Below are 20,618 nucleotides of genomic sequence, written 5' to 3' on the forward strand. Positions count from 1 at the left end.
GGAGGTCGGGGGTGGGGGGGTGGGGGAGACAGGTGACGGAATTGAGGAGGGCACTTGTGATGAGCACTGGGTGTAGTAGGTAAGTGATGGATCACTACATTCTACTCCTGAAACTAATTATTAAAGTTTGTGCACTAACTGGAATTTAAATAAAAACTTGAAAAAAAATTAGCCGACAGTATAGCTTATTCATTAAAGTGAACTGAACAACCGCCATACACGCTTTTAAAACTTGTACCATTCCTTTGAAAAAAAATTTGTAATTAAGATTTTATTTGTTCAAAGCAGTTTAAGGTTCACAGGAAGATTCAGGGAGAAGGTACAGAGATTTCCCAATACCACATCCCGTCACCAGGCACGGCCTCCCTCGGTGTCAACATCCTCCACCACAGCGAGGGATTTTCTACAGCGGAGGACCGTGCCCCGACCCAGCGTTACGTCACGGCTCAGTCTTGGTGTTGCACCTTCTATGGATCCAGACGAATGTATGAGGACATGTATCCATCGCTATGGCACCACAGAGCATTTCCAATGCCCTAAAAACCCTGTGCTCTGCGTACTCATCGCTCCCCTGCAACCCCGCAACTTTTTATTGTCACCAGTTTTGCCTTTTCCAGAATACCGTATCATTAGAATCGCATGGTTTGTATGCAGCCTTTTCAGATTGGCTTCTTTCCCTTACTAATATGCATTCCAGGTTCCTCCATGTCTTTTCTTGACTTCATGTGACTTCATTGTGTCTTTTTCGTGCTGAATTCCACTGTCTGGATCTACCACAGTTCATGCATCCATCTATTTGCTGAAGCACATCTTGGTTGCTTCCAAGTTTAAGCAATTAGAAGTCAAGTTGCTATTAATACCATATCTTTTTATCCCTTTATACCAAGCACGCAAAAGATAACTGAGAAATTTTAAACAAATGTCTCACTTCAAAATTCTATTTCACATTTCCCCCCCTATTAAAATCCCTGTGGAAAATATCCTTAACATTAAAGCCTCTGTCTTTTGGAAAAAAAAAAAAAATTAGGGTTGCATTTCAACTAAAGATCCAGGATCAAATAAGGTATAGATATGATTGATCGTATGTTATAAAAGCAAATAGACATAATTATCTGTAATCTTTTTTGTTTGTTTGTTTGTTTTAAAGATTTTATTCATTTATTTGACAGACAGAGATCACAAGTAGGCAGAGGCAGGGGGAGAGATAGGGGGGGAAGCAGGCTCCCTGCTGAGCAGAGAGCCCGATGTCGGGCTCGATCCCAGGACGCTGAGATCATGACCTGAGCCGAAGGCAGAGGCTTTAACCCACTGAGCCACCCAGAGCCCCATTATCTGTAATCTTTTATTAATAATAGGTAGCATTTATTGGCCATGTACCATATATCATTCTAAGAACTACTTTCATATACATAGGCTCACAAAATTTATTTTAACTACAAAAATGAACATAAACATTATGCACCAATTATACACGAGGATCCCATTTTCTAGATTACTCCAAGATGAATTACTCTTTTTTTTATTCACAGGTATTTAAGTACTAAGCACTATAGGTAAGAGGGAGAGAGTGAAGATCAAGTTCTTTATCCCACAGAAGCAAAAATAGACAAAGAAGAGCTAAGTAAACAAACTAAGACAACTTTAGTGACAATGGGAAGGCAGGAACATAAGAAGACAAAGAGAACAGCGTAATGTAACAGTTTTAGAGCGCTGGTGTTTAGGCTGCTGGGTGTTCTGGGGAAACCTCTCTGAGAAAGTGACATATTTTTAAAACATATTAAAAATTTCAGCTCTGCTGTATAATTAACTTGACATGGGGCAGATAATGAAAAATAAACTCTTGGGAAAAATTTTCTTTTAAAGCCCCAACCCCTCCACCTGAAATGTATGGTTAATCCAAAACAATAAATCCACAGCTGTGCTTTGTTTTGGGATACTTACAAAGATGCCTCCTCCATGATCACGTGAACAAACTTGGTACTAGAAAAATTTTTGTTCTCATATACTTCTGATTATTTTGAAATGAGTGCTTCCAATTTTACCTTTATTACCTGCCACATACATTATTAATTACATGTTTTAAAAAAGCAAAGCAAATATTGAAAAAAAAGTATTGAGAAAAATGTAATTTACAGTTTTCACCTAAAATGGCATTATTAAAGTATGAAAAATTTTTTCACAAAAAAATGATGACATTCCAATAACAATAGCCATATTTTCTATATCTGAGTTTATTACACATTTTCAAAAGAAGACTTAGCTTAGAAAGGAAAAACCAGTGATTTAATAAGACATCATTTCTTCATAAAAATCATTTTATGAAGTGCTTAAAGAAAATGCTTGAGCAAACAAGTTATAGATTTCTATAAATTATCTAGACATTAAAAGTTCCTGCCAAGTTTTCTCTGCCAGTATATGAAAAATGTAAAGTCTGACTTGCTTTCTTTTGTAGAACTGCACAACTTTGTTAAAACACAGCTACTGTTTCACAAGAAATCAATTAAGACTTAGATTCAGGGGTGTTTGGGTGGCTCAGTTGGTTAAGTGTCTGTGTTTGCATCAGGTCATGATCTCAGGGTCCTGGGATTGAGCCCTGGGTTGGGCTCTCACTTCTCCCTGCCTCCCTCTGTGTGTATCAAATAGATAAATAAAATCTTAAAAAAAAAAAAAAAAAGACTTAGATTCAAACATTTATCAAGTACCTCCTTTGTGCCAGTAACTATGCTGAGTGCTTATACTCTGTCTTCATTTAACTCCCAAAACAAGCACATGAGCATAATTTTTTCTCTTCAAGAAAGCTGAAGTTAAATGACTTCCCCAAGGTCACAAGTCTACTAGTAGGAAACAGGAGCCCCCCTGATTCAAAACCGGGCTTTCATACAGAAAGTTCTGGACTGCTCCTGCAACCACAGAATCCTCCGTATTCTTCTCAAGTATACCTGAAATGATGCTAGTGATGCCAATTCCTACACTCTCAGCTTTGGTTTAAGAATTTGAATATGACTGAAAAGAAATGTATTTTTACCTAGTAACATATTCTCTGACACTACCTTTCTGAGCCATAAACACTGAAGGTTCATGCAAGACTCAGTCTATGTTTAATCTAATTCTCACCCTCCTGCCTGACCACCAGCAGGCTCCAAGACTGCCTCCCTGCAAAGTCCATAGACAAGTAAGAACCAATCAGTTTATGTTAAAGTCAGATAAAAAAAAATCAGCTGACTCATCTAGAAGAATGAGGCAAATTTAGTAAATAAGGTACAGCATGAATCAGAAACCTATTATCTGAAAGAAAAGTAAACTATCTCTACGCTCACTGAGCAATGATCTGAAAAACTCTGCCAGGTCTCACATCGCTGTCAGGAAAAGGTGCATGAAAGGACTGAAGGACTGAAAACAGACTCTAAAGGAGGGGCTGACAGCGGGAAAAAGGTTAAGGGTCTGTAAAGATATTAAAGCTGAACGTTTTGGATTCACCTTTCCTAGTTCAACAATTTCTTAGCTGACAACAATTTCTCTTGTTCCTGTCATCGGTCTATAATGTATTTCAGCATATCACTGTCTAACGTGCCCCTTAAAGACGGTTCCTGCTCATGATTATTACCTTCCTCCTTTCACTAATCATACATTAACTGTTTGGGAGGTGGATATAAATTCAACCACAGTATCAGCACAACGCATGAAAACCAAAATCAAACTTCAAACTACAGAATCACTGAAGAATCTTAGAGCATGTTTAAAGCAAAGACATATTTTATAAATATCAAAAATGTGCTTATTTACTGCCTAACTTGTTACTAGCCTAAATTATGCAATATTTCTTTTCACCATAATGCTGAGAGATAACTCTTTAACAGGGCTTGCAGTAAAACTGTGATTATGGACAGGTTTTATATCTACACTGTCCAACATATAAGCCACCAGCCATAGGTGAACTACTGAGCGCTTGAAATACGAATAGCAAGTGTATCTGAGAAAACTTTTTATTTAATTTTAATTCATTTAAATCTTAATTTTAATTTCATACATTGCTAGTGGCCACTCTAGTTTGTTCAGCTCTACACAAAGAGGAATCACACGATTTTTTAAAAAATATTTTATTTATTTATTTGACAGAGATCACAAGGAGGCAGAGAGGCAGGCAGAGAGAGAGAGAGAGAGAGAGAGAAGGAAGCAGACTCCCCACAGAGCAGAGAGCCCGACGCGGGGCTCGATCCCAGTACTCTGGGATCATGACCTAAGCCGAAGGCAGAGGCTTAACCCACCGAGCCACCCAGGCGCCCTGAATCACATGATTATTTACATTAATTTAAAATGGCTTTATATGCTTTCAAAGTATAGAATATAAACACACAAAACTGCCAGATATTTTAGGTTGGAAAGAAAAATTTTGATCTGATCACAACAGCATAAAGAGCTTTATGTTTTCCTTTATAAAGGTATACAGCATTCATATAAATTAGTAAGTTATGTAAGCAAGCAAGGCTACCTTTTGGCTGAAAATCTGCAACCATCATTTCAACTATTACTATACGTCTATTCTTTTTATATTATAATTAATTAGACTACAGATGCCTAAAGTGATTAGGTTCATTAATACCAGGGTACATGCCATTAGGTATGTAATGATTTGCTGGAAATATTTTACAGTGTGAATATTTCTGAGAATGCAATTCTTTTAAGGGAGGGAATCTCTAGACACAGCTAAAGAGAAATGCTCTATTGACAATTATTTCATTTGGAGAAGAGTTTCTCCATATTAGAGGAAAGCAACAGCTACAACAGATTAAAAGCTTATTGGTATATTTAGAACAATTATTAGTAGGAGGTAATACTCTGAGTCAAATATCAGGATATGCCAAAAAAAAAAAAAAAAAAGTTCACCTTCCAAATGCTTTGTCTCTCTTCACTCCTACCCTCTTCCCCTTTTTCCATATCTGTGTACCACTGCATACCACAAATGCCCTCCTAATCTTCTGACTCTTTTCTTTGTGACTAAAGGGCCATAAGCACAAAACTGAAGAATTCTGTATTTTCTACACACGCAATATGGCTTTAAAAGTTGGGAGTAACCTTAGAAAAACAATATAGTTTAAGCCTTTTATTTTTACAAATGAGCAAAATGAAACATAAGATTAAAGACTTATTCAATGGCATACTGGTATCGTGGCAAACTAAAATGGAGATCTAACTCCTTGTGCAAAGTACTCTTTTATTTACACCTCGTTGACAAAGTGTGTGTGTGTATGTGTGTGTGTGTGTGTGTATTTATCCTAAGATCAGGAAACACCCTCAAAAGTCATCTGTGACAGAAAATAAGCCATCTGGATTTTCTGGAGCAGATATCTGATGACAGTATTTATTAAATAAAATGATATATGTGTTTTAGTTTATAAGAAATGTAGGCTTATACAAATGTCTCAAAAGAAAACAATTTGGTTCCTGCCTTCCTATGACCCCCCTCTTTTTTCCCTGGAGTTTTGCAACTTTTGATAGAAAAGTTGTTTCCTAACTGCACTAAACAGATAAAATCATGTCACACTACTAAAGACCAATTACGATGGGGTGAGCACTAGCAAAAGGAAAAATAAAATTAAGTAAAAATAAATATTAAATTAATTAAGTTAATGAATCTTATTGATATTTCTATGGTTACATTTTTTTTGTCTGAACTAGTTTAACGTCCATTAGCTGTCTGAGAATCCTGTGAAAGATATGACAATCCTGCATTTCACAGACATATATTAATTTCATATTCATTTCCTGGGGACTTGGATCAGACTTTTTCACATGATCAAATAAAAATACTCAAAATATAAAATGAATAATTTTTATTCTCAGGAAGTGCCTAGGAACTCAGATTCATAAATTTCTTAGTTATTCTTCCCTACTCTGGATATTAGCCCTATTTCTGTTCTTATTTTTGACACTGATATATGTTTGATAAAAATTTACTTTGCTACTTCACATATACTGGATCAACAAATTCTTATACATATTTAAGAAGTGATTTTGATTATTATGTTTGAATTTTGTCAAACAGTAAACTTATTTTTTAGTCATAAGGTATACATACCTATCAAAGAAAAACTCAAATCAGTGAAGCAGAAAGTAACTTTGGAACAGAACTCAGTACCCATATTAGTAAATCTGAATTTCCAAGGCCAACATAACTTTTGGATTTTGAACATGATACCCTTAGAGAGCAATTCATTTTGGCAAGTTGTTTTACTGTTTTTAAGAAATGCTATTTCTTGTTAAGAAAAATTCTAATCCAGCTCTCACAAGTGGAGCTACCAATACGTGCAGCAAAGCTGGAATATAAAAATACAAATGCCTACTGGAATCCGAGGATGCCTTAGCTTTTCAGAATGCCATGTCCTAAAATTAATGACTTTCCCCAAAAGGGGTTAATGTATTCTTGTATGTTAGAAGAACTTAATGTTTTAAATTTAAGTTTTTGCATTTGCAATTTTGCTTCACAATAGAATTGTATAAAATATGCTATAAAATGAATTATTAGACAGCACGAAAAATTTTAGACCTTAAGAAAGAAAATTAAGGGGACATCTGGGTGGCTCAGTTGGTTGAGCAGCTGCCTTCGGCTCAGGTCATGATCCCAGCATCGTGTGATCGAGTCCCACATCGGGCTCCTTGCTTGGCAAGGAGCCTGCTTCTCCCTCTGCCTCTGCCTGCCATTCTGTCTGCCTGTGCTCGCTCTCTCTCCCTTTCTCTCTCTCTGATAAATAAAATATTAAAAAAAAAAAGAAAGAAAGAAAGAAAGAAAATTAAGTACAGATAACACATAGCTCATTTAAAAGAGCTATATCTCCTTCCTATTAGGGCCAGGCTTTAAAAAGTAGTCTGTTTTTGTTGATTCTACTTCCTTACCTTTCAACTACTCTTTGTTTTTTTGTTTTTGTTTTTGTTTTTTTAATTAAGGATTTATTTGAGAGAGAAGGAGAGGAAGAACGGGGAAAGGGGCAGAGGAAGAGAGAGAATCCTGAAGCAGACTCCTAGGTGAGCGTGGAGCCAGATGTGGGGCTCAATCCCAGGACCCCAAGATCATGACTTTAGCCAGAAAGAGCTGCCACTTAACCAAATGAGCCACTCAGGTGTGTCCCCCCCCACAACCCACTCTTTTTTTGAAGTAGCTCTTCATGCCCAGCATGGAGCCTACACGGGGTTTGAGCTCATAATCCCGGGATCAAGATCTGACCCAAGATCGAGAGTTGAACATTTGGGATGCCTGGGTGTCTCAGTAGGTTTAAGCATCTGCCTTCCACTTAGGTAATGATCCCAGGGTCCTGGGATTCTGTCCCATGTTGGGCTCCTTGCTCAGTGGGGAGCCTGCTTCTCCCTTTGCCTGCCACTCCCCCTGCTTATGCTCTCTCTGAATAAATAAAATCTTAAAAAAAAGAGGATTCAGATGCTTTAAAGGACTAAGTCACCCAGGTGCATAACTCTTTCATTATCTGATACAATTTGAAATGTTCTGTTCATATGCTTAGGTTTATTTCTGGACCTTTTATTCCATCTACCTATTTCTATACTATTATATTATTACCATGTTTCATAACATGGGTTTATGATATCCATTTATAAATGGACAGACTGTTCTCCCTACCCTACACTGGTTTTAACAGAAATTACTTAGTTCTCCTTGTATGGTTATTTTTTTCCAGATGCATTTTAGAATTATTTTGTCAGGGTTATTTGAACAAGTCCTTTTGGGGTTTGGATTGAGATGTAGCCCAATTTATTAATTTTTTTATGATCTGAAACATGGCAAGGGAATACATATATATATATGTATGTGTATGTGTGTGTGTGTGTGTGTATATATATCTATATATATCTCAAGAAGGCTATATATAGAGGCGCCTGGGTGGCTCAGTGGGTTAAGCCGCTGCCTTCGGCTCAGGTCATGGTCTCAGGGTCCTGGGATCGAGTCCCACATCGGGCTCTCTGCTCAGCAGGGAGCCCACTTCCCTCTCTCTCTCTCTGCCTGCCTCTCTGCCTACTTGTGATCTCTCTCTGTTGAATGAATAAATAAAATCTTTAAAAAAAAAAAAGAAGGCTATATATATAGGCCTTAACATATTTTAGAAAAATTAACACATTTGCATATATTCACATCACAAATTCTATGATAATAAATAGAGGTATGTATTTAATGAAACTTTGTGTAGTGGTATTACTTCACAAAGGAAAAGGAAAAGAGAAATTGGACTATACACAAGTTAAAAATCTTTGATGTCTTTGGTAAAAACAAATTTAAAAAGGAAAATGACAATCTGGGAAAAATGTTTACAACATACGTAACAAAGGAATTGCTACAAGTAAATACAATAATGAACATTCTTTCAGAAAAAATTAACGGAGGGCACACACAAGCAATTCAGATTAGAAACACAATGGGCAATAAACTTTTTTTGCTAATAAATGTATTTTTAAAAAACCCCTCAGATATATTTCAGTTTATCATGTTGGCAAAATTTTTAAAAAGATATGTAATATCCAGCATTGGTGTAGGGTTGAAGCAACAACCTCATATACCAATGATGGAACTATATATTGGAAAGACCAGGGCAGGGGGGCGGGTTTCATCAGAAAATTGGAAACGGGTTTATTTTATTTTATTTTAAGATTTTATTTATTTATTTGACAGAGAGAAATCTCAAGTAGGCAGAGAGGCAGGCAGAGAGCGGGGCGGAAGAAGGATCCACCACTGAGCAGAGAGCCCGATGCTGGATGCAGGGCTTGATCCCAGGACTCTGAGATCATGACCTGAGGGGAAGGTGCCCTGAGGAAACAGCTTTAGAAGTCTAAATATTCCTTGATACAGTTAATTTCTTAAAATACTGGCAAAGAGGGGTGCCTGGGTGGCTCAGCTGGTTAAGCATCTGCCTTGGTCTCAGGTCAAGATCTCTGAATCCTGGAATGAGACAGGCTTTGGTCCCCCTGCCTAGCAGGGAGCCTACTAATTCCACTCTCTCTGCCCCTCCCCCTCACTTGTGTTCTCTCTCATTTGCTCTTCTCTCCCCCTCAAATAAATTAAAAAACAAAACAAAACAAAAAACCTTAAAATACTGGCAAAGAAAAATATTAATTTGCACAGAAATTCACAGTTGTTTACAATTTTAAAAATACCCTTAATTTCCATAAATTGTAAGTAAATTATAAGTTTGATAACATGGACTCCTATACCCTCAAGAAAAATTAGAAAGTTTAATCTCATGATAATATGTTACCAGATTAAACCAAAATAGACAAGAATATGTAACAGTGGCATCATGGGCTAGTGGGACTACAAGAAAGCATTCTTCCTCACATAATGGTATTTTCTAAGTATTCTGCAAAAGACAAGAATTAGTTTTGTAATATGGAAAAAAGCATAAAAAATAAGGTGCAATACGTTGCTTATCCAATGAGAAGTGTTTATTGAGCAACTGAGCAAATGATAATACATGGAGTCCTCAAGATAGAGATTTTGAAGTTATATCCTATAATATAGTCCTATTGCCTCAAAAACGTCTTTACTGCTTAAGAATTACTGCTCAAAGTCCTCTATCTGCAATGTTCCTTTTTCACCAAAATAAATATTTTATACCTCCATATCAAGTATGCTCATTTTCCCTATCCTCTGTTTCCTCAAATCAGTTTCTAGCTGACTGCCTTGAGTTCAAGTCCCCTAACATACCCTATGCTTTGAATTTGTACTTTACTATTTCACATAAGATGTAAAAACCCTTATCTGGTAAAATACCTTCCAGGAAAAAAAAAAAGCCAGTTAAAAAAGGAAAACTTTACTTTTTGGTCTCATTTAGACACTGTGCCTGGAATTAAAAGATGAGTTTAGGATTGGAGAAAGTTACTATCTCAAAGCCTCTTCTCCGCATCATGTCTTTTTTTCCACTCCCAAGAACACTAAAATAATGTGCAAAACTGCCTCATGGGGATGAAATGCAGAAGGAGAAGAAAACTATCCCCACAGTGTGAGATTGAAAAACTATTTCTGTTCATCACCCCAAACAAAACGTTTCTTCAAACACGACACAAGCTAGTGGCCCCACATCTGGGGTGATGGGTTAAGGCAACCAAACCTTCCATCTGTCTTTTACATCATTTGTCTTTCCAAATAAACCTCTGAGGTAAATGGAATATCACTAGATTTATTTTTCAGATGAAGACACTGGACTTCTGAAATGAAATGATGTGTTTAAGATCACAGAAGTAGTGACTGAATCAATCCCTGACAGCAAATTCTTCTCACTGAAGAGCAATTCTCTCCTGTCCAGTCCGCGGCAGCAGTGGCAGCCACGTCCACCCGAGAAAGAGCAGGGGCCTGGCTACAAATCAAACTTTGTTCAGGGCTTCAGATTTAGTAGTTTCTGGGGGAGAATAATTGTGAACATCCCCATCAAAAAACTGGGAGAAAGGGACTTCTAGCAAAATGTCCACATCCAGTTTAGAAGGCGCATTCAGGTGATCAGAGGTGGTGTAGTTTGACTCAACATCACTTATCTCTAAAAATACTCTTTACTTGGCTTCTGGGACAGCACACTCTTATCTCACTGACCACTTCTTTTCAATCTTTCTGGCTCGCTCCTTTTCCCTTGCTAAGCTTTCACTGCCGAAGACGATCAGGTCTCAACTCTTGGACCTCTCCTCCACCTAACTAACCAACTCAAACTAAGGGATGTCTTCCAGTCCTATGGCTTTAAATATGTTCTACTGGTGATGCTTAAGATTAAATATCTTCAGACCTGAACTTTGCTGAATTCTCTACTTGTATATTCCATGCCTACTTGATAGCTCCACTTGGATGTTTAACAGACATTTCAAACTTAACGTATCCAAAATTCTGGTTTTTTAAAAAAACAGACCTTGTAACTTTATTTCCGCCTTTATCGCTGTAGTCAAAACCATTAACAACTTAGTATAGATCTCTCCGATGGTCTCTTAGCTCACCTCCCTGTTCTCCTTTTCCTGTCCAGTCTGTTCTCCACAAAACATTTCGGACTATACTTTAAAAATACAATACAATTCTTTTGTCAATCCCCCAATCAACCCCCCAATTAACTCCCCAAACACGTGAAGTTAAAAACCCTACAATACAATCTTTACCCGACCTCATCTCCTCCTCTTCTTTCTCCCTCTTGCCCACTCATCTCCAGCCAGTGCTCTCTTTACTCTCCAAACTCACTCATCCCATTCCTGTCTCAGCACCACTGCACAGTCCAACCACACACCTACATGGCTTACTTCCTCACCTAAGACAAGTGTCAGCGAAATGCCGCCTCCTCACAGGACAGTATTCCCTAACTGCTCCTAAAATGGTAACTCTCAAGGCGCAGTATGTTGTCTTAAGAGGTTATCTTTCGTATAAAAGATGGGCAGCAGGCTAAGAATATATATTTGCTTAACTTTGGGGGAAAAAAACCTCACTGGAATGATATAGAAGAAATAATAAAAAGTTACCTATTGGATTAGGGAACGTGCTAACTCAGCAACAATGTGAGGGGTAGGAGGGTTTTTCATATTATTTGTTTTTAAAATTGCTTCATTTTTTTTGAACCATTTCAATGTTCTGAGGGACTACTTAGAAACAAATGAAAAATAGCAGTCTCCCCATCACAGTCTATCCACTTACTCCACATTTTCTTCATTGTGCCTATGCTTCCTTGACTCATTTTTGTCTAATTATCCATTATTATGCAACAGACTGAGCTTTGACCAACTTCTTCCATACTGGAGAAAATAATGGTCTTCTCCTTGATTAAAAGCAAACAAAAAACATTCAAATGGTTTTCATTATCTTTGTGTCACCTCTTTTCTCAAGCATATTTTATTTATGTTACATTTACTCTATTTATAAATCTGCATGGCTCTGTACTCAGCTATATCCAGTACACAGCCAGGAGGAAGACATAAGAGGGCTGACTTGTTAAATTTGTAAGTGTGTAAAAGCCAGGAAGGGAAACTAATCCCTTGGATGACAGACTCATGGAAGATCTCAACAAGTTTTAACCATAGCTACATCAAAGGAGATGGTATCTGAAAGGGTTAAAGTTTAACACTTTCAAAAAATCATCTATGTATACATACAGAATGGAAAAATCTTAAAATAAAAAAGACACTGGCTTATGTTGACTACATAAAATTGGTGGTTTCCAATTTTTCAAAAAAAAAAACAAAATGAAAACCTACATAACTGCCAACTTTTTATTGTTCATTAAGAACTATCATTTCATAAAGAGAGTCATTTTATTTTTTATTTTTTATTTTTTTTAAAGATTTTATTTATTTATTTGACAGAGAGAAATCACAAGTAGACGGGGAGTCAGGCAGAGAGAGAGAGAGGGAAGCAGGCTCCCCGCGGAGCAGAGAGCCCGATGAGGGACTTGATCCCAGGACCCTGAGATCATGACCTGAGCTGAAGGCAGCAGCTCAACCCACTGAGCCACCCAGGCACCCCAAGAAAGTCATTTTAACATTAGAAAAGAAGAAATATAGAAACTCAAATCCCTTGAATTGCATAACAATAACTTGAAAGCCATACAACATTTTTCTCTCATTTTTCTTTGCTTAGAACTAGCAAAGATATTACTGTTATTAAAGAGTTAACACAATTTTAGACTGTAAACACAAGTGTACAGCTTGAATTAAGGAAAGAGATAATTTCACTACACTGCATTCAGACCATAATTACAGAATTAAATATAAAAACTAGACCAGAACAAAAAGAACAGAACTGACAAAACTAAATCTAGGGGACAACTGATGAGAAAGGTAAAGGAAACAGTATCATATGAAGTTGTAAGGTTATCGTATTTAATTTAGAAAAGCGAAAACCTAGCAAAGAAATACCTTATTGTATTGAAAGCGAAAACCTAGCAAAGAAATACCTTATTGTATTGTATTACATTGTAATCTTCCTCTTATGACAGAACTATAACCAATGGGGAGAAGTTACATAGTAAAGCAGACACCAGCTCGATTTAATTATGATCTTGCTATTGTACTTTCCAGAAGCTAAATGAGACATCCTATGCCTCTTTGTTCATGTAAGTGTGGTTCTTAGAGAAATTGGACTCAGTAAGGCCTCAGGGATATGCGCAGTAGTAGAAGGTACACTGCACCAGGTACCTGTAAGGTCTCCTCTAATTCTAAAAGTTTGTGAATCAGAAAAGAGTATAGTTTGCTTTCTTAATTTACCAAAAAGGATGAGTGGAAAGAATCTGGGCTTTTGTCAAAAAGACAAAGGTTCACTTATAGGGTCTACCACTTAGCAATGCAAGACAGAGAGACAAAATTATTCACTAACTCTAATTCAAACATTCTCAAATTTAAATGTGTAAATTTATACCTTATATACAAGACTATTGCATGAATTACACACACACACACACACACACACACATACAGGCATATGCACTGCCTGACACAGTAGGTTTGAAGACATGGTAGGTATTAGTCATTTATTCAATAAATATCATGTTCCAAAGGGTAATATTCTATATTACTTATTGCTTATTGGTATAATCAAATAATGACATTCTCTGCTATGTCTCATATTGTTTCTTAAACCTAAGCAACGCATACTTGAGATTCTTTTCCACTTTCATGTTCTGTACAATCCCTCTTTGTAGGTAAGTAATTTTTTAAGGTTTTCTTTAACCTTGCTTTTGTTCATTTCCTTTCTACCTTTGACATAAAAGAGGTCCTTCAGTATATATGGACCATGTCATTCATTTTGGCCAAAAAAAGTAGAACATAGATATACTCTTGCATAATCATTTACCTAGACTAGACCAACTGTCTAGTTTAATCAATTCTACTACCAGAGAGATGTCTTATTCTTTTGTATTGCCCATACTGGCTAGTTCAGTCCCTCAAAAAATTGAAATAAATTAAATCCCATTTCACCAAGGGTAGCTGATTACTGGAAATCTTGGTTATTAACATAAGTTTATGAAGTAAGGATGGTTTGAGTTTCTCCCCAACAGAAGAAATTAATTTCTTACTGAAACATAGCAACACTCAACATTTTCCTCCATATTATCTACCCACCAAGGATTTTTCAGATGGTATCTGTTTTTTGTTATACTTCCCTAATAATTTGCAACTGTACAGATATTTTAGTTGGCCATTCAGTACATTGCTGTCTGTTAGTTATTTGAATAGGACACTGCTTAAAACCCCAATGTTCACGATAGAGAACAAAATCAATCATTACAAATTCAAATACTAAAAATTATTTTATGGGAGTATAATTTTGTTGAATAAAAAATGTTAACAAGTTTAAACATAGGCAGTATTCAGTATTGGATGAGTGGTATCTGATTACTATCAGATGCAACAATAAAACTTCAGTGTTTTGTGACTGAAAAAAAAAACTGACACTTGGAATAAAGCAAATCACTAAGCATAGAATTTTTAAAAACACTTTAATATTTGAATTAGTGAGCATAATACATGATAACTTTATAGTATAAATGTCATTATTCTAAGGCTAAGATAGAAAACATGCAGTGGTTATTTCCAAAGTAATTGAGAACAATGAAATTTACCAATAAAATACATTTAAAGTTCGATTTAATATAACTCCACATGCTGAATTTAGTTATTTTTAAGTAAGCTAAAATTTAAAAGGGCATATTAATAAATTTTCTAAAAAGTCTACTAAAATGCAAAGTAGAATTAAAGGGTAAGATTATAAAGCAAGAAAAGCACTCTATCAAAAGCAATTAAATGAAAAAACAAATTTTGATAAAAAGTTAGATTTTTTTCCCTCAAAAGTTAATGGGAGAATAATGTAATTCACTGAAGAAAAATGAACTTCACAGGTTCTTGTTACAAGGCAATTTTACTTTTAACAGACCTTAGAGTTCATCATGCCATAAAATACTACTGAATATCATGACACAGTATTAAAATATGTTTACTAATAAGTAGTAGGGAAAAACTTCCAAAAGTTTTTTTCTTATGAAAAGCCCATGTTATCGCCTCTTGGCCTTTTGGTTAAGATCAAGTGTGAAAAGCCCATGTTAGAGCACCTTTCCTTATACTGTAAGTTAATTTATAATAACAAAGTTCCACTTCAGTAGAATTATTTTTTGCATCACAAAGAAAAGGACTAGGTTAATATGACTAGGGGTATCAATGAACTGGATTGTTAAGGACAACTCAAGGAGCATGTAGGGACGCTTTCCACAAATTTTCACAGGCTAGGGGGACTAAGGGACCAAACCAAAAGAGCCCACTGGAGGAACAGATCTTGGTTTTATCTGGCTCTGCTTTTCAACAGCAGTGACGCTTGGACAGACAATTCGGTTAACTTTCCACGTTTCAGTGTCTTCCTCTATGTCAAGTGCACTTAGATTCTTGAGTTTTAAAACACCAAAATCCTATGATATCCACAAAGTTAGGAAGGATGCAAAACAGCACTGGTTTTACTTTTTTTAAAAGTAACGGTAGAAAAATAGAAAATTATTTGTACCTTGCAACTCAATTACTAAATTTTTCAAACACATCCAGCTGCGGTTGTGTCAGTGAAGATCTAGATACAGTATTCACAATGTAACTCTCCTCCCCCATTATCCCTCCACCTGCTCCTCCCCATCCTGCTTCATTCTTTCTTCCGCTTGTCTTAACGCCAGCAAACGGTTGTAAGCATTGAGAGCTCAAGATAAAATCATTTTAAAAGATGCATTTTTGAATCAACGATCATCTGCCCCGCCACATTTCTCCCAAATGAGTGAATTTTCATTAAGAGAAGGAAAGCATGAATAAACAAACTGAGAAACAGAAATGTACCGGGCTCGCTTTTTGTTTTGATTGCTCAGAAAACAAAACCGAAAGATAGAGCCTAGTCTATTCCCTTAGGAACGTGAACGCGTTACCCACCCAATGAAAAAACAATTCTGCTGGTTCATTTCCTTGCTACACAACAGCCTCGTCGTCGAGTCCCTTCTAAGTCCAGTCTTCAGGGCCATCTAGTAATGTCGTGTTTATCACCTTAGCAATGCTTGGACAGGCACCGTCCCTGTCTTCCAGGGCTCACATTCTTCAAATAAATCCCTACAGCCCTACTAAACACCACCCTTCCCGCCCCCTCTAACCACCCCCACCCCCGGGTTCCATAACTTAGGACACAAATCCCACGTCTTCCCGCCCTGTGTCAGGCATAAAACGAAGGGAAGCACACCAAAACCCCACATTTGAATCTCAGGACAATGAAGCCGACAGGAAGCCACTCTCGCCTCCCCCGGGTTTACTACGGAGCCGGAGCCAGCGCGGGTGCAGTCGCCTGGCAGGGTGCGTGACACCACGTCTTCCACGCCCTCCAACCGCGTCCAGAGGGCGCCTGGCCTGACCTCCACCCCCACCCCCCCACAAGCCGCCCCACATCCCCCAAACCAACCTCACCAGAAGGCCCGGCACTGTTAGCCGCTCCGGTCGGGGAAAAATCCCTTCCCCAGCTGCAGCGCAGCCATTCCCTCCAGTGCTCCGCCCGCACCCGGAGCGAGCGGCTCCGCGCAGGGGAGGGCTGCACAAAGCCGAGCGAGCGCTGCAAATGGTTCAAGACATTCTCGGGAAGAGGAGGCGGCCAAGGGCCCGGAGGGACGGCGGGTGGGGCTGGGGGGCAGGGTGGGGGAGGGGAGGGCGGCCCGGAGGAGCCCCGGGGTGTGGGGGGGGGGGCGCCGCGTGGAGCAGCGGGGAAGCGCCCCCTTCGCCGCCGGGCCCAGCAACCCCGGCCGCGCCCCGAGCCGCCGGGGCAAACCCGGGAGGATGGAGGGAAGCAGCGGCGGCAGCGGCGGCAGCGGCGGCAGCGCCTAACCCGAGCAGCTGAGCGCATCACTTACCCCTCACCGCTGAGAGAGGGACCGGACGGGGGAGGCGGGGCGCGTCGCGTCCCGTGAGTCTCTCGCACGCCGTCCTCCCCCAACCCCGTCGTCGTCGTCGCCGCTGTCGTCGTCGTAGCTGCCGCTCCGGTCGATCTCCCGGCCCTGAGCTCCGCTGGGCAATAACGTTATTCCACACACGCCCCGCACATAGCGGTAACGGCAAAGAGCGGCCGCCCAGTGCGCAGGCGCCTGAGGAAAGGGCGAGGAACCCGGCCCTATCCCCTCAGCCGGCCCAGTCCCAGCGATCTCTTACTGCGCAGGCGCCAAACGCAGACAATGAAAAGGGACTGTGCGGAGGGTCTCACCCAAAGGCTTCTCCAGCTGCCTACTGCGCAGGCGTGCTCCAAAGACCTGCTTGAACAATGAAGAGGACGCTGGCGTTAGCCGGGACTGCAACTAAAAAGGACTACAGTTCCCAGAGGGCAGTGCGCCAACTCCAAGTGGAAGTCTCGCTGCTGGGCATGCTAGGATTTGTAGTGTCGGATGCCTTCAAACTCTAGGTTGTTTGGGAGATTTAAAGCTTCTTTTTCTTGAGAATTTATTTGGCTGTTTTGGCAAATGGTCGCGGCTGAAAGACGACGAGCTTGTTATTTGTGTCCTTGAGAAGACTCAAGGACCAACCGCAAACTAGCAGACTTAGAAGAGTCAAGGCCTTCAGGGAGCTCTTTCTGTCGGTCGGGTGGTCCAAACAGCAGGATGGGATAAAGGCAGGACTAAGCCAGCCTGGGCTACAGAAAAAGGGCGGAGCCTCCAAGCAGTCTCTTGGCAACCGGATCCGGCCGCCAAACCGCCAAAGCTTGTGGCGCGGTGTCCTCTGGGAATTGTAGTATAGTTGGAGGGGCCTTTTAGGAGCCTCGTGACTGCAGACCCACGGGCTGCGAACTACAACTCCCGACGTCCACCATGAGGGCCGCTGGGTGGGAAGGGTCCCCCGCGAGCTCTGTCCGGGGTTCCATGCTCCCCAATGACAGCAGCGGCAGGAAGCAGGCGGGCGCTTCTCCGGGGCCTCCTGTTCCCCGAGGGGCGACACTGGACAGTTCCCCACGTGACTCCCATCCCTTGGTCCCAGGTCTGTGCATGGCGAAGTCTCCGGAGAACTCTACCCTGGAGGAGATTCTGGGGCAGTATCAACGGAGTCTCCGGGGTGAGTTGCGCCGAACCTCTGCGCCCTAGCCCCTGGGTCCCGGGGCCTACTGGGCGGGAGCTGGCCAGGTGCGTGTCCTAATACCTGGGTTCAGCCGCAGCCAGGACGCAGAGGAAGAAGATGGATGGTGCTGTGATCCTTGAGCAGAGATGAAATAGTTTGCGTTTGTTTTTACCGTGAAGCAGTAAGTTTCCCCCTTGATTCCCATAGTTACCTGAACCAACTCCCCGAGCTTGACATAGGCATCGTTCTCACCCAAGGCCAGCAGAAACTTTTGGGTGGCTCTAGTCCACTCTTGTCCACTTCCCTAATTTGCTCTTTAATCCAGTAAATTCCTGATTCACGCTTTTTACACATTAAGAGAGTGGTGTAGGCTGCTGAATGCGATTTATCGGACCACGTAAAAGAAAATGCTAATTATTTTAATCACAAAAGCTTCCATTTAGTGGTCTAGGCTACTTTCATACGTCAAATCATTTTAAACTCGCAGCAACGTTATGAATATCCCTCTTTTACACGTGGAGAAATCAAGGTGGAAAGAGATTGAGTTAGCCCAAAGTCCACACAGCTGGTTAGTGGCAGAACCAGGTATTAAGTTCAATCACGACTGATTGCCTTAAAAGCCTGTTTTTTTCTTTATTAATCATGCCATGGTTACTATTACTGATACCTTATTTGGTTAATTCAGATTTTCTTAGTGTCATTGGGGATCAATGAGACTTTATAAGAGTGATGTTTGTATTTATCAATAGTTCTGTCATCTTGGACATCATATATACTACCTGGAAATCTATTATTTTAAAGAGGAAGTTATGGTATTGTCTACAGGGTTATTTGTGAGGAGCAAATGAAATAATACACAAAAAGCACTGATTTTTCAGCTTTTTAAAAAAAATCGTTACCCATTGGTAAATACATTTTATGTGGGACATATACATATAAAAGTTTCACTGGAGAATATTCTACTAAATATACTCTGTTCTTTTGCATTTTCTTAACCCTTTAGATCATGACCAGCAGTTTTTGTTTTTTGTTTTTAAGATTTTATTTATTTATTTGACAGAGAGAGAGAGAGTGAGCATGAGTAGGGGTAGGGCCAGAGGCAGAGGGTGAAACAGACTCCCCACTGAGCAGGGAGCTGGATGTGGGACCCAGGACTCTGGGATCATGACCAAAGCAAATGCTTAATTGACTGAGCCACTCAGGTACCCATGACCAACGGTTTAAAAAAATTAGAGTGTTTAGAACAATGAGTCACTTAAAAATGTCTTAGAACAATGAGTCACTTAAAAATGTTGTGGCTACTATGTATAAGGCATGCTTGGTGCTGGGGATACAATAAAGAGGTAGACAGAGTCCCTGTCCACACGGAGCCTCTGCATAGTGGGGGAGAAAGACAATAAACAAAATAATTACAGATGATTATGATAGAGAATAAGGGTAAAGAGTAGTGCTTGGCACATAAGAAGCACTCACTAAAAGTCCGCTGCTACTTATAATTGGTTCTTGCAGCAAAGTGAAGATTTTTTGAGGAGATGAGAAAGTTTATCTTCTAGTGACTCTAGATTTTGTAAGTGTTATTATGTATTGTTTCCATCTGACAACAGTGTTGTAAACTGTCAACATTCTCAATATTCAAACTGCAAGAATAAAATAATTGGCCTTGATGAATAAATACTCTCTCACCAGGGTACTGATGTTTCAGGAGCTGTTAGATACAAAAATAACCACTTCTGACTTTTCATTTGAAAGCAAGAGGTGCACTGTGCACAATGATAAGGAGTGATTTTTTTGAGGCTGGTAAATATTTGTTTTTAGTTATAAGTTTCTGCTAATACTTTGCCTCCTCTTACCTTATTTTGAAATGTTATCTAAGCAGTGGGGGCTTAATAGGGCTTTTTAGTGCAATAGGTAGTTAATTTCAAATGAGTGCTGCTTTCAGTAATTATTTAGAGTGGAGCATTTTCAATCACAGGTGAAACATTTTAAAGTAAATTTTAAGTTTAGCATGACAACTGTATAAGATCGTAAAAACAGTTATAATCAAAAGCAAACATGAAGCAGAGAAAAGAGTTAAAGTTTTTTTTTTTTTTTTTTTTTTTTAAGTGATGGCTTTGACAGTGAAACAAGAAATGGAACCTGACTTTTTTGATGGGTTTTCAGGACTTATTTTATTATAGCATTTTAACTTTTATGTGTAGTTTATATAACAGTTTATGGAAGGAAACAGCTAATCCTGAGTTAAAGTACAGTCAGAAGTTCTTTGCTTCACACATATAAATTAGGCCTTTTGAATAGGATAATTCCCTTTGAAGTCAAAATGTGTGCTTCTGAATAAACAAAGTATGGTGGCATTATTTTCCATGTGGAATTTCATTATTTAAGTGTTTGTGCCTAGTATTTGAGAACTTGTTACTATACAATCAGATAAAAGATAATCTGAAGTTTTTTTTTGTTTTATTTTGTTGCTTTGTTTGGTTTTGTCTATCTGCCATTACTTCCCCAAAATGTTTTACCTAGTTCATGTTTAAACAAAGACTAATAAGTATTCTTGGTCTTTA

The 20,618-nt window shown here is 39.1% G+C and overlaps 2 protein-coding genes across 21 annotated transcripts in view; one reads left to right on the top strand and one right to left on the bottom strand.

Annotated features, from left to right (window-relative positions):
- CEP170 (centrosomal protein 170) overlaps positions 1-17,226 on the bottom strand; it is a 126,468-nt gene extending 109,242 nt beyond the window's left edge. For 4 of the 10 annotated variants that reach the window (XM_044267034.1, XM_044267033.1, XM_044267032.1 and 1 more), the window contains exon 1: positions 16,872-17,226. The gene's annotated coding sequence lies outside the window, so the exon portion shown is untranslated. The remainder of the gene's footprint in view (positions 1-16,871) is intronic. The other 6 variants (XM_044267031.1, XM_044267035.1, XM_044267039.1 and 3 more) reach the window with 3 other exon arrangements.
- A 604-nt stretch (positions 17,227-17,830) lies between these two features.
- SDCCAG8 (SHH signaling and ciliogenesis regulator SDCCAG8) overlaps positions 17,831-20,618 on the top strand; it is a 228,725-nt gene continuing 225,937 nt past the window's right edge. For 10 of the 11 annotated variants that reach the window (XM_044267044.1, XM_044267045.1, XM_044267048.1 and 7 more), the window contains exon 1: positions 17,839-18,057. In XM_044267044.1, coding sequence (XP_044122979.1) covers positions 17,868-18,057 — 190 coding nt within the window. In that variant the 5' untranslated portion in view covers positions 17,839-17,867. Of the gene's footprint in view, positions 18,058-20,618 lie in introns of all 11 variants that reach the window. The other variant, XM_044267041.1, reaches the window with a different exon arrangement.

Source organism: Neovison vison, chromosome 10 (assembly GCF_020171115.1).
Source record: "Neovison vison isolate M4711 chromosome 10, ASM_NN_V1, whole genome shotgun sequence".
In the NCBI taxonomy this organism is placed as follows: Eukaryota; Metazoa; Chordata; class Mammalia; order Carnivora; family Mustelidae; genus Neogale; species Neogale vison.